The sequence below is a fragment of the Lactuca saligna genome, chromosome 8 (genome assembly GCF_052625555.1).
Source record: "Lactuca saligna cultivar CGN05327 chromosome 8, ASM5262555v1, whole genome shotgun sequence".
Taxonomy (NCBI): domain Eukaryota; kingdom Viridiplantae; phylum Streptophyta; class Magnoliopsida; order Asterales; family Asteraceae; genus Lactuca; species Lactuca saligna.
Window position 1 is genome coordinate 113580715 of NC_136424.1, and position 16235 is coordinate 113596949.

General features: G+C 37.8%; 1 protein-coding gene across 1 annotated transcript; it reads left to right on the forward strand.

The window, feature by feature from the left end:
- Window positions 1-10416: 10416 nt before the first annotated feature.
- On the forward strand, window positions 10417-15521 carry LOC145012084 (uncharacterized). The gene is made up of 15 exons (XM_078970862.1): window positions 10417-10608; window positions 11330-11503; window positions 11606-11657; window positions 11749-11856; window positions 11990-12074; window positions 12198-12252; window positions 12341-12640; window positions 12986-13045; window positions 13382-13480; window positions 13729-13839; window positions 13924-13995; window positions 14096-14212; window positions 14454-14603; window positions 14847-14951; window positions 15049-15521. Exons 1-15 carry the CDS (start codon window positions 10546-10548, stop codon window positions 15367-15369), a joined length of 1872 nt encoding a protein of 623 aa, XP_078826988.1. The 5' UTR covers window positions 10417-10545; the 3' UTR covers window positions 15370-15521.
- The last annotated feature ends 714 nt before the right edge of the window (window positions 15522-16235 follow it).

Sequence of the window (16235 nt, forward strand, 5' to 3'; positions counted from 1 at the left end):
CGTGTCCCCTTCGGTAGTAATATGAAAACCATAAAACTGGGGATGAACTCTAACTCTATCGGAACGTCTAAGAGGTAAGGATTCGTCAATCGGTTCAACCGGAGTTTCCTCCTCGGGTTGAATGCCAGCGGTAGAGGTTCCTTCATCTATCGATTCTCGAATCTCTTCAAGTTCAATTTGCCTCCCACTGTCTCCTTGGCTTATGAGTTCTCGCTCTCGGAAAACTCCTCTCCTTGCAACAAAGATAACATTATCTTTTGGTCTATAGAAGAGATATCCAAAGGAAGTTTGCGGGTAGCCGATGAAAATACATCGCTCACTTCGAGGTTCAAGCTTGTCGTGAGTATCTCGTCTTACGAAAGCCTCGCAACCCCAAACCTTGATATGTGCCAACGAGGGAGCTTTCCCCGTCCACATCTCGTGAGGTGTTTTGGCAACCTTCTTAGTAGGGACTCGGTTAAGGATATGGGCGGCAGTCTCTAAGGCATACCCCCAAAAGAAGATAGGTAGTGAAGCACGACTCATCATAGAGCGAACCATATCCAATAAGGTTCGATTACGCCTTTCTGCCACACCATTTAATTGCGGTGTCCTAGGAGGCGTCAATTGCGAAACTATTCCACACTCCTTGAGATAATCGTGGAATTCAAGACTTAAGTACTCTCCTCCTCGATCGGATCGAAGCATCTTGATTTTCCTGCCCAATTGATTCTCCACTTCATTCTTGAACTCTTTGAACTTTTCAAACGTTTCTGACTTTTGCTTGATTAAGTAGATATACCCATATCTACTATAGTAATCGGTAAAAGTCACATAGAAGCGGTTCCCATCCTTCGTGGTTGATCTAAAAGGTCCACATACATCGGTATGTATTAGGTCTAATAGTCCCTCACCCCTTTCACAAGTACTCGTGAAGGGTGACTTAGTCATCTTTCCAAGTAAACAAGACTCGCATGTGTCATCTTCCCTAAGGTCGAATGACTCCAACACTCCATCCTTTTGGAGTTGGGCTATGCGTTTCTTGTTGACATGTCCAAGACGACAATGCCACAAGGATTCTTTATCCATACTAGTGGAAGAATCAATATTCAAAACATCATTTCCTAAGTTATCAACAATCATAACAGTTTCATATATTCCATTACATGGTATAGCTTCAAAGTAAAAGACACCATTTAGATAAGCCAAAATAGAACCATTCTCATTATTAAAAGAAAATCTAAATCCTTGTCTATATAAACCATGAAATGAAATGATGTTTCTAGCCATTTCTGGCGAATAGCAACAATTGTTCAAATCTAAAACTAAACTATTCTTAAGCACTAAAGAATACACTCCAATCTTGGTCACAGGCGACGATCTTCTGTTCCCCATGATTAGATTGATCCTTCCTTGCTCCACATCCCTACTTCTTCTTAGTCCCTGCACATTAGAACAAATGTGATAACCACAACCGGTGTCAAGAACCCAAGAAATAGCATGATTAGAATCGTTAGATTTGATTGCATATATACCTGCGAAAGATGGCTTGATCTTTCCTTCCTTGATGGCTTGCAGGTAATCCGGGCAGCTTCTCTTCCAATGTCCTATCTTGTGGCAGTGATGGCACTCTGCCTCCTTCGGGTTAGAGCAAGGCTTAGAGGGATCAACTTTTGTCCCACTAGAAGAGGAACCATCTCGGGCTTTCACCTTTCGATAGTTATTTGAAGAAGCTTTCCTCTTCTTTCCCTTCCCTTGACCAATAGCCAAGACAGGAGCAGCGGATGGATTGGGAGTTGGTGCAACAGACTTGTCCTTGAAATTGCTCTCAGCAACCCTCAAGAGACCTTGGATTTTACTTAGAGTGACCTCCTCTTTGTTCATGTGGTAGGTCATCCTAAATTGATTGTACATCGGAGGCAAAGAGTGAAGCACCATGTCGATCGCCAAGTCTTCGCCGAAGTCAACATTTAACTTGCGAAGGCGGTCGACATACCTTTGCATCTTTTGCAAGTGCACGGTAAGAGATTCTCCATGACCCATCTTAGCGGAAATCATGTTAGTGAAAATCTCGTAACGCTCTTGTCTCGTGTTTTGGTGGTACCTCTCCAACAAGTCCTGATGCATTTCGTATGGATACATGTCCTCGTAGGACTTTTGGAATTCGGAGTTCATGGTGGCGATCATGATGCAATGTACCTTCGTTGCATCTCGCTCATGAGTTTCAAAAGCGGTGATTTCGGCGGGAGTAGCAACTTCGGTATTGATTTTCTCGAGCTTCTCATTGAGGACATACTCTTTATCCTCATAGCGAGCAATGGTGCGAATGTATCTTATCCATTCGCCAAAGTTCGTTCCATCGAAGGTGACCTTTTGGCAAAGGCTCATCAACGTGAAAGAACTAGCAGCAGCGTTGTTTGCGTTTGACATCTATAGAAAGGACAAAGATTGATTAGAATAAGAATCCCTAATTATCACCCAATAAGAAAAATTAGGGCTAGGATCCAACAATAACATTTACATACTAGAAAAGGGATGCCGTAATCTATTATGCAAATAAATTGAAGGTAAGTGAATGACGATTCACTAATTCTCCATCACAAAACTTAAACTATTAGTCCTAAGTGTTTTCGAGAATTCCTAGGTTCGGATGAGATTCATTGAACTATTCAATGGCATGTTTAAATCTCGATATGCCCCTCTTGTTTGTGACTGGGATGCCGAGGATCACAAAGCGGGTGTGAATTACCATGCAAATTCACATGGTGCCTTCATTGCAACGATCACCTATTCGATGTGCCGGTAAACCACACACGCTTCATCGAACTATGATGAACAATGAATCACCCTTTGCCACCTTCGCTTAGAACCAATTAGTGTGCCGGTAAACCACACACGCTCCACTAACATCTTAGCAAGGTGCAAAGTGTAATTTCATGGGATTGCATCAATTCACTTTTCCTAAAGTAACTAAGATTGGGAAATTTAAAAAAAATTTAGTTACTTCGTATTTCTTATTATACTTTTAATGAGAGGATGAGGCTTGCCCTATCCTACCCGTTCGGCTAACGACCCTCCACCAATCAAGCAAGCGGTGGGTGTGAGTGTACACCCATTAAGCGCCATTTTATAGGCCGCAACCTTATAACCACCTTATAGATCGGCTTCGTGAATGAGGCCTACTAGCGGTAAGACTAGCATTTAGTTATACATATATATATTATACTATTAATATCATATTAGTATAGGGTTGTATTTTAAACCTTTTAAAATCTAGGGATTGAAATTTAAGTTGTCTAAATTAAAACTTTTAATCACAAATATAAATTTCAAAACCTTAGGGTAGGTTTTTAAACATTTAAAAACATGGAGGATCAAATAACAAATAATTTCAATTAACAATTAATATCTTAATTATCTTTATTTGATTTATCTTTGATTTCTTTGAAGATAATTACCAAAATTATCAAAATAATTAATTAATTATCATATAAGGAAATTAAATATTTAATTAGTTGATAATTACCTTTAACTAGATCAAGATAACACTTATATTTATCAAAAAATCGGATTTATATTGATCTAATTAGTTTATGGAAAGTTTGGATAAGATAAACACAAAGAAATCCCGAATCTGGTCATTCCTGACGCCTAGACTCGCCGAGTGCACAAGGGGACTCGCCGAGTCAGGCCTACTCGACAAGTCCACCTTGGAACTCGACGAGTCAGTGACTCAAAACCCAAAAAATCGAATTTTGCAGGTTTGCTTCAGTTATTCAAGCAACAATTTAAAGAAAACCAATCTAGGCTCTGATACCACTGTTGGGTTTTATCCATAAGAACTTTCCTATGTGCGCATGCAAAACCCTATTGCTTGGATCTAGGATTTCTAATAAACATGCTTTGAATCCAAGACTTCTAATAGCTAATTAGGTTAAATAACAATGATGAAACAGATCTAGAATCATACCTTTGAGTTCCTTGTTGATCTTGTTTGTCTTGGAGCTTCTAGAGTCACAATTGTAGTGATTTCTCAACCAGGTTCAGGGCTGAGTTTGCACCAGTTATTGAGGTGCAACAGTTGGCACGGGAGTTTCAGGACCTTCACCAAACGACTAAGACTGTGGCGGAGATCACTGCCAAGTTCAGGGAGAGGGATCTTCTGGTCCCCTAGTATGTGGCGGACGAGGAGATGAAGAAAGCTCGATATCACAAGATGCTGAGGAGTGACATCAGACAGTTTGTGAGTAGGTCCGACTGCAAGACGTTGGAGGATATGATTGCTCGAGCTAGAGAAAGGGAGATTGATTTGGAGAAAGAGAGGAAGAGGAAGTCGGAAGAGGTTTAGACAGCCACAAGTTCAGGCAAGAGGCCCAAGGGGCCAGATGGGAGCTCGAAGGATTTTCGGGGCCGCAGTCGTTGTGGAAAGTGTGGCAGGACGCATAGGGGTGCGTGCAGGAGTGGTAGTGGTGGTGATTCTGGCTGCTTCAAGTACGACCGAACTGGTTATTTCAGCAGGGATTGTACTGCTACCACCACCTAGGGATCAGACCTGATATGTTTCCATTGCAATCAGAGGGGCTACAAGAAGGCTCAGTGTCCGAGTTTGTCTCCAACAGGACATATAATGGCACCTGCCCTCGCGACTTTGAGGATCACCGACTGCCGTCAGGGCCGCGCGGAGGCACCTACGGTGGGAAGCAGGGCTTTTCAGTTATCTATAGTGGAGCCGCGAGCAGGACTGGATGTTTTAGGTGTGTATCGTTTTCTCTCCTGATAAATTTTATTCTTGCTTATATTGTTATGGTATTGTATTGATGTTAGTAAGTGGATATTTTGGAAGTGTTATATTGCTTGTCTATGAGTGAGTTATATGCCATCTGCATGCCATGGATGATAGAGTAGCAGTCCGAAGATGTTTCCCTTAGGTCAGGTTTTTAGGATGCAGTCACTGTAACATGTGTAATTGGAATTGAGAAGGTGCTCTATTAGTTGGCAAGATTGGTTCGGATTTGGTAATAGTTAGATGGAGCACCAACAGGAGTACACGTGTCTGACAGCTGATCGGCACATCGGATGATAGGAAGGATTATAAATTCGTTTCAAGCAGGGAGTGGTAAGGGATTAGCCAGATCTAAGTAGGGGAGAACCCTTCGAGTATTCAAGAGAGGTAGCATGCGAAATCTAGAGGAATTAGTGACCTTTGAAGAGAAAAGGAAAGCAGTCTGAGGGGCTGTGTGGATAGAGAAGTACATGAGTAGGAGTTTGGGAAAACTCCCCAACATGGGGTTCATGAAATTGTGATTTGTAGATGATTGGTTTGGGAAACCAAGACGGAGATTTTCTCGACAGAACGCGAGAATAACTGTGATGTAATACTACGGGATAGCTGTAGCATTCATTAGTAGAGAGAGAAAGTATGGGAAGTGTGGTAAGATCGCAGGATGACAGTATCATTCGTTAGTTGATGGCTGGTTTGGGACACCGGGTTGAAGGATTGATAGCAGGACTCAAGTGAGTCAAGGCACAGAGAGTATGAACGATCGACATGGGATGTTTTCGGATTAGTAGTCAGTAGCAGGGACAGTATGGACAGTGTAATAGAACTGTAGGAGAGCCGCATTTCAGTAGAGGCCAGTTAGAGGAGTGTGGGAGAGGGCCCGTACCTCCTCCTAAGTCAGAGGAATGTGGGCAAGTGGCCGTATCTCCTAGATAGTACAGTTGGGCGAGGCCCGTGTATCCTAGTTAGCATGACAAGAGATAGATAGGGAGTAGTCATGGAGTTTCAAGAAGGTTTTGGACCTGTGTAGCCTTAGATAGGTGAGACCTGGGGATAAGGTCGCTCAGTAGTATGGTTTGGGTGGGATGCGTGGGTGAGCCCGATCACCAGTAGCTAGGCAGGTGAGACTAGAGAGGGAAACCACTCTAAGATGTAGTCGGGTAAGACCCGTGGGCGAGGCCCGTATGTGAGTGGCAGTATAGGTAGGACCTGGTAGAGACCTTGTGGTCAAGATAGGGGATTGAGGATCCCAAGTCTAGTAGAGCCAGGGTTGCAGAGTAGATAGAGCAGTTTAGATAGCTGAAGTTTTCTATGGGGGTCGCTGAGAGTGACTGAGCAATTGAGCTGAGGTTTCAGTAACCAGTAAGAGTCCAATAACCCAGTTACTGGCAGTTTAGCTGGGACCAGGGTGGTCTCGGTTCGCCCAGAAGTCGGATAAGAGACAGCATGATTTTCAGTCGGGGGTAGTATTGATTAGAGATTTTTTTTTGTGTGAGGCAGTTAGTTGATCAGTTGGGTAAGAGTCGTGTTTTCAAGATTGATGGTAATTAGAGTGTTATCGGGGTTCTTGTCTTTAGGGATTATTTTGTGGAAGAAACAGGCGGAAGACCAATGGATATGGTCGATAGGAGATGTGTTCTTCGGACTGGAGTGTCGAGAACAGATTGCATGGCAGCTGGTCGTAGCAGACTTCGAGGACGAAGTCTAGTTTAAGCAGGGGAGAGTTGTAACACTCGGAATCCGGAAGACCAATAAAGGAAAGGAAAACCCTAAGTCAAAGGGGTCAACTCGTCGAGTCTAAGGGTGAACTCGATGAGTCGGGGCAGGTTCCGCGTCGAGATTTAAGTGACCGACTCGGCGAGTCAGAGGGACTGACTCGGCGAGTTAGGTCTGGGTTGGGAAACCCTAATTTTCGGACTTAGTACCCTATTTAAGCATCATTTCAGGCCTCCACCCCAACCCTCATCACTCCCTTTATTTACTCTCGAAACCCTAAGCCTCCATTGAAGTGCTCTTAAGCTTCTTTGCCATTTTTGGGTGATTTGAAGCTAGAAGGAAGAAAGGAACCTTTGGTGATTCAAGAAGGGGAAGTAGATCCAGAGTTGGTGTGATATTTCAAATCTTTTGAAGGTATGAAGCTCATACCTTGGCTGTTACTCATTTAGATCCCCTTTCCTAGTTAGATTTTGTCACTTTTAGGCCATTTCCAAGGCCAATCCGAATATTGTGCCTTTGAGGACGAAGAAGACTTCAGATCTGAGTACTTTTGGGTTCTTGAAGCTTAGAGTTGTTAGCTTTTTCCATACATGGCTCCATTCTATGTCATTGACCACTATTTTTGCTTGGATTTGGTGTTTTAGCTTCATAACCCTTTGCATGCACGTAAAGTTAGCAACTTTACGTGTGATGCTAGCCTTAGGAGTCCAGATCTACGATTGGGAAGCAATGGAATGGATTGAGATTGGCAGAATGAATATGATGAAGGTGGACTCGGTGAGTCCGTTCTTGGACTCAGTGATTCGGGTCGAAACCCTAACTTCTTCTGGATCCGAGTCGAGTCAGTGAGTTAAGGCGGTGACTCGGTAGATTGGTCAGAACCAGGACTAGGACTCGTAAGTTGAAGGACTCGACGAGTCGCGAGGTGACTCGGCGAGTCAAGTCGCGATTGTGGGGGATTCTGAATCCATGAACTCGGCGAGTCAATAGGCTGACTCGGCGAGTAGGCTCAACCTGGAAGGTTGAATTTGACCAGGACTTTGACTTTGACTAGGGTTTACTTAGTTGGACTTCTGGAGGTTAGTTTGCTACTAAATGTTATATTGATATTGAAGCTCGAGGAGCTATTGGAGTAACGTTTGGGGAGTTGTCAGATAGCAGTTAAAAGAGTATCAATCAGAGCTTCAACAGTGCAAGGTGAGTTTCTATTTGTGTGGATGGGTATACGGCCACAATGCCAGCCCATGTAGTTATGAGTAGGAAGACCCGAGGGTTATCCTTAGGCACAATATGCTAGTATAGTATTCAGGACCAAGGTCCAATGATAGCGGGCGGGTGCCCAATGAATGGTTTATATGATAGTTTATACTTGTTGTCTGTGTGATACATGTATGTGCCTAGTAGGGAGGTGAGCGTAGGCGAGGTCCCATATCTCACCAATAGTAGAGTATGGATGGTGTTCCATATCTCATTAGCAGCAGAGCAGGGGCAAGGCCCAAGTTAGGAAGGGAGTGAGTGTGGGTTGTGCACGTATCTCACTATCAGAAGGAGTGTGGACGGGGTTCCATGACTCATTAGTAGTAGGACAAGGGCAAGGCCCAAGATAGGCGAGGCCTTAGTACAGTATTCAGTAGTATATGTTTAGTTTATGTGTTGTGGTATGTTTATGTGTTAGTATATGTTAGCGGGCGGGGCCCAGAGAAAGGCGGGGCCTAAGAGAAACAGATTTGTACACCGAGCGGAGCTCGAAGCCAGACGAGGCTTGTTGTAGCGGGCGATGCCCAATATTTGTAGTATGCAGTTTGTGTGGTATGTGGTAGGTTGGGGGAACTCACTAAGCTTCGTGCTTACGGTTTTCAGTTTTGGTTTCAGGTACTTCCGGTAATGGAGGGAAGAGCTTAGGGTGATCGCAAGACATACACCATTAATTAGTCATCCAGCGATGTTTTACTCTGATAATGAAAATATATTTTGGAATTAACACTCTGATTTATGTTTTGATTTTATTTATGGTTTGATAATTATGTTTTAAGTAATGTTGTAAAAAGAATTTTTTTTATCATGATTTTGGAGTTGTTACACATAAGCTTTTTTTAAGTCAACTTTGAAAACATTAGTTTACTTTGCGCATCCAATCAACTATTCCACTCACTATCAATGGATTATCAATGATTTGGCAACCCTTGATAAAAGTAAACTGTTTCGTGCTTACCACATCACCAATAACCACTATCAATCTATTAATTAAAAACTAGCATTAATTTTATAGTTCAAGCTAATTAACCTAATAGGGCAATATTCTCCAAATGGTGTATCTAAGTCATATCCAAGCTAAAAGAAAATTTTGACGATTTTTTTTTTTTTTGGGTTTTTTGTATGTCTGCTGATGAGCACAATCAGAAGTCATATGAACTGTTGATGAGTACAATTATCAGTCATATGGAATCATATGAACAACAGTCATATGAATTGCTGATGAACACAATCAACAACCATATGGACTGTTGATTTCTCATCAACAATCTATATGATTGCTGATTGTGCATACATGCAAAATTTGAAAATAAATAAAAAATTTGTCAATTTTTTTTTAATATAGATATGGCTTAGATGCACAACTTGGAGAAAATTGATGTTTTTTTGGTTTTGAAAAATAATGAGTTGATTATTAGTTCGCAAGTTTACACGTTTTTTTAGTTTTCACAATAAGTCACACATAAAAAACATTAATTATGAGAAATAATAAATATTATCATAATTAAATGTGAAATACATTAATTCTATGAAATATTTCTCATTGAAAAATATAAAATATGTTAATTATGGAGAATATTCTATATAATTAATACATTTTATATTTAAATATGATAATATTTTTCTCATAATTAATGGTTTTTATACTTATCTTCAAAGCATATATTAAAAAATCCTCATATAAAAAACTGTTGCTAATATATATATATATACTAGCAGTGCACCCGCGCAAAGCGGCGGGGCGTGTAAATTCTTTTAGTGATATGTTTCCTCTACAAAAATGTTATGTTACAAAAGAAAGTACACGTCGAAGACAAAATAATCAAACTATGGTGTTATTTGGGAAATGAAGTCATTTTTTGTTCCTGGACGGTGGACTTTATAGTAGAGGGGGGAGCAAAGAGGTATATGCGATTGGAGGGATATTTGAATCAACATGCTAAATTTAAGGATATCTAAAAGGGTTCAAAATTTGAATGAATCCGAGATTTGAGGAAACCATATCAAATTGTTGAGAAATATAAGGATATTTGATGATAAATATTTGAATTCAAAATATGGTTAAAATTTAATATTATTTTATTAATGATTACTTGTACTATCAGCTTCATCATTTGGACGTCTTAAAAAAATATTATTATTATAATCAATCTATTTTTAGAAATAGTTAGATTTCTTTTATAAGATAGTATATATATATATATATATATATATATATATATATATATATATATATATATATATATATATTCTAGTTATTTCAAAAAGATAAAACTGCAAAAATAATCCTTATAGCATATATTTTTTCTGAAGTTTAATCTAATCTTGATTTTTTTGGTTTCATGGTCACTTTAATCTAGTTTGTACGTAGAAATAATCCCTCCAAAAATTAAAAAAACTATTATACCTTTTTATTTTTAATATCTATTTTAATAATTTAATAATTAAAACAATAAAAGGGGCCAAACATATCTCTATCTCTCTCTAAAAATTGGATTCAACCTCTATACTTCTAACTACCGAAAAACACCTCCCTCCGACAAAAAGCTTTGACCCACCAACGAAAAAAATCCTTCATTATTAGATTCTTTAAGTTTAGGGGTTAAAGATAACTTTAACTGAAAGTTCACGGACAATTTTTGTAAATTTCGGGAATTGTTGCCGTTATTTGCAAGTTAGGCGGAATCTCTCTATCCAAACGTCCTGAAATTGTTAACAGGTCTCGATTCTCCCCTTTTTTTCTCTGTCTCAATCCCCAAAATCCAAAAAAAAAATCAGCTGACAAATCCCCGTATTTCCCTATACCACCGGCGGCGATGGATGAAACGGAGATTCATGATTTGGCGGACGACGCAGATTACGCTGCCGCGTCGCAACAAGTAAGCAATACACAACTTACCCGGAATTTTTCTTTATCTCTGGTTGCACTCCCTTTTTTATCGTTAAGTTTGAATAATCCGGCTTGTAATTGTAATTTTCCATTGAATTAATTTGGAAGCTTATAATGGCGGAGTTTGTTTGCAGTTGAGTTTTCGTTCATGTGTAATTTAGGGCTCCCGAGAACATTATTCTTAATAGTAGTTCATAAGCGTTCAATCTGGTTTGATGATTGTTCCACGCGTTCGTGTCTCAACTTTTAGCAAAAAAACCTCTGCATTTGGGGTCTTTTTGGTGTAGAGTTGATCTAATTTGAAATCTATCGCGCCTTATTTACATTTATGTAGCTTCTGACGACTTGCATTCATTTGTATTTGTTGCTTACAATCGAATAAAACTTGAAGCTATTGATGCTTGCCTTTTAGTTTTTCAAAACATAATACGACCATGAACTTTTTCATCAGTTTAGCAAATTAAACGCATAAGTTTGGTAATGCCTGCAGTAGTGCAACCTGAATGTGGTGATCTTTGATTTCTAGTTGGTTATCTGGCTATATAAGACAGAGTGTTATCCATTTATTTTTATGAACATGATTGACCTAATTGAAAAACTACAGATGCAAAATTGATTTTGGTTTTTATTCTGAATGATAATTTGAACATCCAGTTTTAGGTAATATATGTGTAACTAACTAACTAACTATACATTGATTTATATCTCAGGGCTCCTCAATCATGTCTGGGAATGATACTAATAATCAAAACAATCCCATTGACCCAGAAAATGCAGAAACAGTATACATGAAGGATCATGTGACAATTCATCCAAGTCAGTATGCCACTGTAAGGATTAGCGGGCGTTTGAAGTTGATTAAGCAAGATTCTTTATTATTTATGGTAATGCTCTATTGTTGTAAAATTAATGTTCATTTGTTTATGATATATGTTTGTTGGGTATTTTGTTATGATTGTAAGATTCAGTTCTTTGTTTCATAACAGTCATGGATACCTTATACAGGGCAAACCTCAAATGCTAGACTCTCAGAGAGAGGTTAGAACATCTAATCACATTCACATACCTCATTACATTTTTATCCACTATTACCAAATTAATGATCTTATGAAATTGTTTCTTTATGTAGATAAAAACTTGTATACCATAAGAGCAGTGTCTTTTGCTGATATCCGATCAATTCGTAGGCACACTCCAGCTATTGGCTGGCAATATGTTATTGTTGTTCTGTCATCTGGTATGCCCATGCATTCTTTTGCACCATATTTGGTCCATTTTTTTATTAATATTAATTATGTATAAAATTATTATGCTATGTTAGTAAATATTATTATAGTAGTTAAGTTTACCATGATTGGAACTTTGTTCAGGCCTTGCGTTTCCTCCCCTTTACTTCTATAATGGAGGACTACGAGAGTTTATTGCTACAGTTAAGCATCATGTTTTTATTGCCAGGTTGGTATTTGTATTTATATTTTATGCAATATAACTCACCTGTAATTTTTAATGAAACAAATATTTTTTTTACATGATTACCCTTCTAGTATATGATTTTAATTAAGTCAATTATCACCACAGGTCTGCAGAAGATGCAAACGTGTTTCTTGTAAATAACTTTCAAGATCCTCTTCAGGTGAAATTTTTGGTTTGAAGCCAGTCTTTTCTACTTTCATCTATGTAAGGGTATATCTTGGATTTCTTATATTTAATGTCTCAAACAGAGAATTTTATCTTCAATGGAGCTTCCAAGAGCTTTATCTTCATCTTCATTTACCGATTCGCCCTTCAGTGATAATCAAGAAAGACTCGAAGATGGTGGTAGTAGGCATAAACGTGATATTTCAATTCAGGTTTTGGAAAAATTCTCCCTTGTGACAAGATTTGCACGAGAAACAACCTCTCAATTATTTCGTGAAAACCTCTTTGATGACATTGGAACTAATGAAAACAAGAAGAATAACCAAGAAAGACCTCACGAAATAGCCTCCATTGAAGCTCCTATACCCTCTGACCCTTTTGAGGTAACATTAACATCCGTTTCTACAATAAAGATCTAAATACATGGTATATAATGTAGTCAACTATTGCTCATTATCATCATTACAAGTAAAATTATGGTATTCATTTGGGTCCTATTGTTTCCTCTTTGTTAAAGGGCATTGTAGAATAATATTGAAACATGCTATCACTTTCCTTAAATCATGGTATTCGTTTGTGTTGTTTATTGGAACTGAGTCAAAAATGAAATTCTAATTGTGGAAAACAATCCAATAGATTCTAATTCTATGGAAAAGCTGTAATTCTAGTAATTTTGATTTTTGACCACTATTAAATATTGAGTTTGCTTTTTTTCAATCTGTTGGCAGCTTGATAAAACATCACTGGTGTGGGGAAAACCAAGGCAGCCTCCTTTGGGACATGAAGAGGTAACATTTCAGTCTGTTTGTTTAGATGGAATGGAATGAAAAATGTAGGAATCGAATAGATTATTGTTGATGAACGTTTATCTAATAATAAAAGCTCGTGAAACACCAGATAAGTTACAATAAAATGATATTTTTTTTCGTTAAATAAAGTAATATAAAGTTCTAAACATTTTTTTGCCAATAACAGTTAATAAAATGAGGTGTATTGCAATTTTTCATTCCATCCCATTCCCTCAGGATTGATCCATTCCATTCCATCGAGTGAACAAACAGGTTTCTTACATTCCTATGGAATGAACCATTCCATTCCTTCCTCAATTCCACATATTTCTGCAGTGGGCTACATTTTTGGATTCTGAAGGCCGAGTTGAGGATCTAAACGCCTTGAAAAAGAGAATATTCTATGGTGGAGTGGAGCACAGTTTACGAAAAGAGGTATGCAAAAATTAGCAACATACTTTTATTCATTTGTTTCACAGGATTATCCTTTGAAAAATCCACCCTATTTTTATATTTTCCAAATTACAGTGTCCTAATAAGTAAATAAAAATAAAATTGGAAGTAGTTATGATCAGGTATGTATTTTGATTTTTGAAGTACAATGCCTTGATAAGAAAAAAAAAATAGAAGCACAATATAGTAGAAAGAAATAATACGTAACTTTTTAATGACACATGATGCAGATTTGGCCAATCTTATTGGGATATTTTGCATATGACTCTACATATACAGAAAGACAACATTTTATGGCTGTGAAAAAGTCAGAATATGAAATTATCAGAAACCAATGGCAGGTTTGTGCTCAGTTTTATATTTTTTTAGGCCCAATTAATTAAGAAATATAATTTATTTATTTTTCAAAAACTTATATTGTGCAGAGCATTTCTCCAGAGCAGGCTAAAAGATTTTCAAAATTTAGAGACAGGAAGAGTTTAATCGAAAAGGATGTGGTATAACACTATAACTACAGAATAATCACCCTAATATTTATTTTATAATATTTGATAAAAGATCAATTATATAAATTATAAATTTCATTTTTTTTACAAGGTAAGGACGGACAGATCGCATCCGTTTTATGAAGGAGATGAAAACCCTAATGTGGATCTTTTGCACAACATACTGGTGACCTACTCATTTTACAATTTTGACCTTGGTTATTGTCAGGTAAGAAATGATCATGGTCAGTTACAGTTAGGTACTACTGTTTCCTTTTTGACTTAATGTGGACATGACTTTTAGACACAAGGGCCCTAAAATCGTCATTTAGACGGTTCTTTCAATCCTTTTTGATTTGATGCAGAAAGAACAACTCGATAGATAAAAATATGAAATATGTAATTTTTTTATATTATATAATTTATTTAATAAATAAGAATAAAAGCAATAGATTCTACATGTTGTTTAGGGCATGAGTGATCTCCTATCACCAATATTGTTCATCATGGAAGATGAATCCGAATCATTTTGGTGTTTTGTTTCTCTTATGGAACGCCTTGGACCAAATTTCAACCGTGACCAGAATGGCATGCACTCCCAGCTCTTTGCAGTCTCAAAGGTTCTCTTTCCCTTCCCTTATATGTGTGTGTGTTTTCTTAAGCGTTGTACATTGAAAAATCTAACTGATTATTATAGCATCATCTTTTCATTAAAAATTCCTTATAGCAATGATATCAATAATACAAAACAATTTTCATTGCTATAAGTAGAATGTTATAATAAGTAAAGAAATGGAAGTACATTGCTATTTCTTGCAGTTATGTTTGATTTCTGACATTTTTAAAATTCTTGGATATTGCAGCTTGTGGAATTGTTAGACAGCCCGTTGCACAGTTATTTCAAGCAGAAAGATTGCTTGAATTGTTTCTTTTGTTTCCGATGGATTCTTATACAATTCAAAAGGCAAGTCAAACTTTTTCCTTACAACAATAAATAAACTAGAACGTCGAGTTATATAAATTTACAATGATGAAAAAATTATTTATCGAATGAATTTCAGGGAGTTTGAATACGATAAGTTATTGAGATTATGGGAGGTATTATGGACTCATTATCCAAGTGAGCATCTTCATCTTTACATCTGTATTGCAATCTTGAAACGGAATCGAGCCAAGATTATGGGGGAGAAAATGGGATTTGACACGCTTCTACAATACATCAATGAATTGTCGGGTCAAATCGAGGTGGATGGTGTTCTTCGTGAAGCTGAGGCTCTTTGTGTGTGCGCCGGAGAAAATGGTGCCGCCGCTATTCCGCCAGGAACACCGCCGTCGTTGCCTATCGAAGATGAGTCAATATATCAACAAGATGATGAGGTTTTGTAAGTATGAGATAGTAATAGAAACCAAGTCCACTAAGAAATCAGCTCGATTTCTTTTTTGATATTTGGTTAGGAAATTGAAATACTGATGATTTTTATCATGTAAATGGGCCTTTTGCATAGGGAAAATACATATAAAAGCCACTATATTCTGTCTGTTTTGTTGGGTCGACCGATATATTATGTCCTTAGGTTAAAGAAGGTTAGAAGGGTCACAATAGGAAACGCTTATGCTTTTTCTAAAATTTTCACAAAAAATGAAAATTTTATGTGATCTAAAATTATGAAGAACTTACAAAATTTTAAAAAACCGATAATTATTGTTTTCTATATTTTTTTAAGTCTAAATTTTTCTAAAATATACATGCCCACCAACTCTCATGCCACCTCTCTCGCCCCCACCCACCCACTCCTAATGCCACCTCTCTCGCCACCACCCACCCACTCCTAAGGCCCATCATTGCCACCGCCAACACCACCCTTTACCCACTCACTCCCAAGCCTCACCCTCACAGACACACAACTATTGCAATCATCCACTTACCTTCAGCATTACCCAATCACTGCCCCCACCACCACAACCTTAGTGTTAGAAATTTTCGCTAACAAAATTTTCTATTGTGGCCCCTAGCTGCTAGCCTGCTATAACATTAAAAATTGTCAAACTTTGGAAGCTTCCATTGAAAAAAAATGAAATATATTGGTTAAACTACAAAATAATGAAAATACAGTTGTTCTTTTGTATATTATATTAGAAAAACGTCAATTTAGTCTTACAAAATTTTCTTGTTTGTTTTATAAAGTCACTTTTTTTTTGTACTCTAAGGGAAATGCAGTCGTATTTTACTGGTTAAAAAAGTCTCTTTAACC

Excerpts from the sequence above, each read along its gene's own strand:
- LOC145012084 (XM_078970862.1), top strand. The coding sequence starts at position 10,546 with ATGGATGAAACGGAGATTCATGATTTGGCGGACGACGCAGATTACGCT. Across the intron at positions 13,046-13,381 it reads CTCCTTTGGGACATGAAGAG|TGGGCTACATTTTTGGATTC; the intron begins GTAACATTTCAG and ends ATATTTCTGCAG. Across the intron at positions 14,213-14,453 it reads TTGACCTTGGTTATTGTCAG|GGCATGAGTGATCTCCTATC; the intron begins GTAAGAAATGAT and ends CATGTTGTTTAG.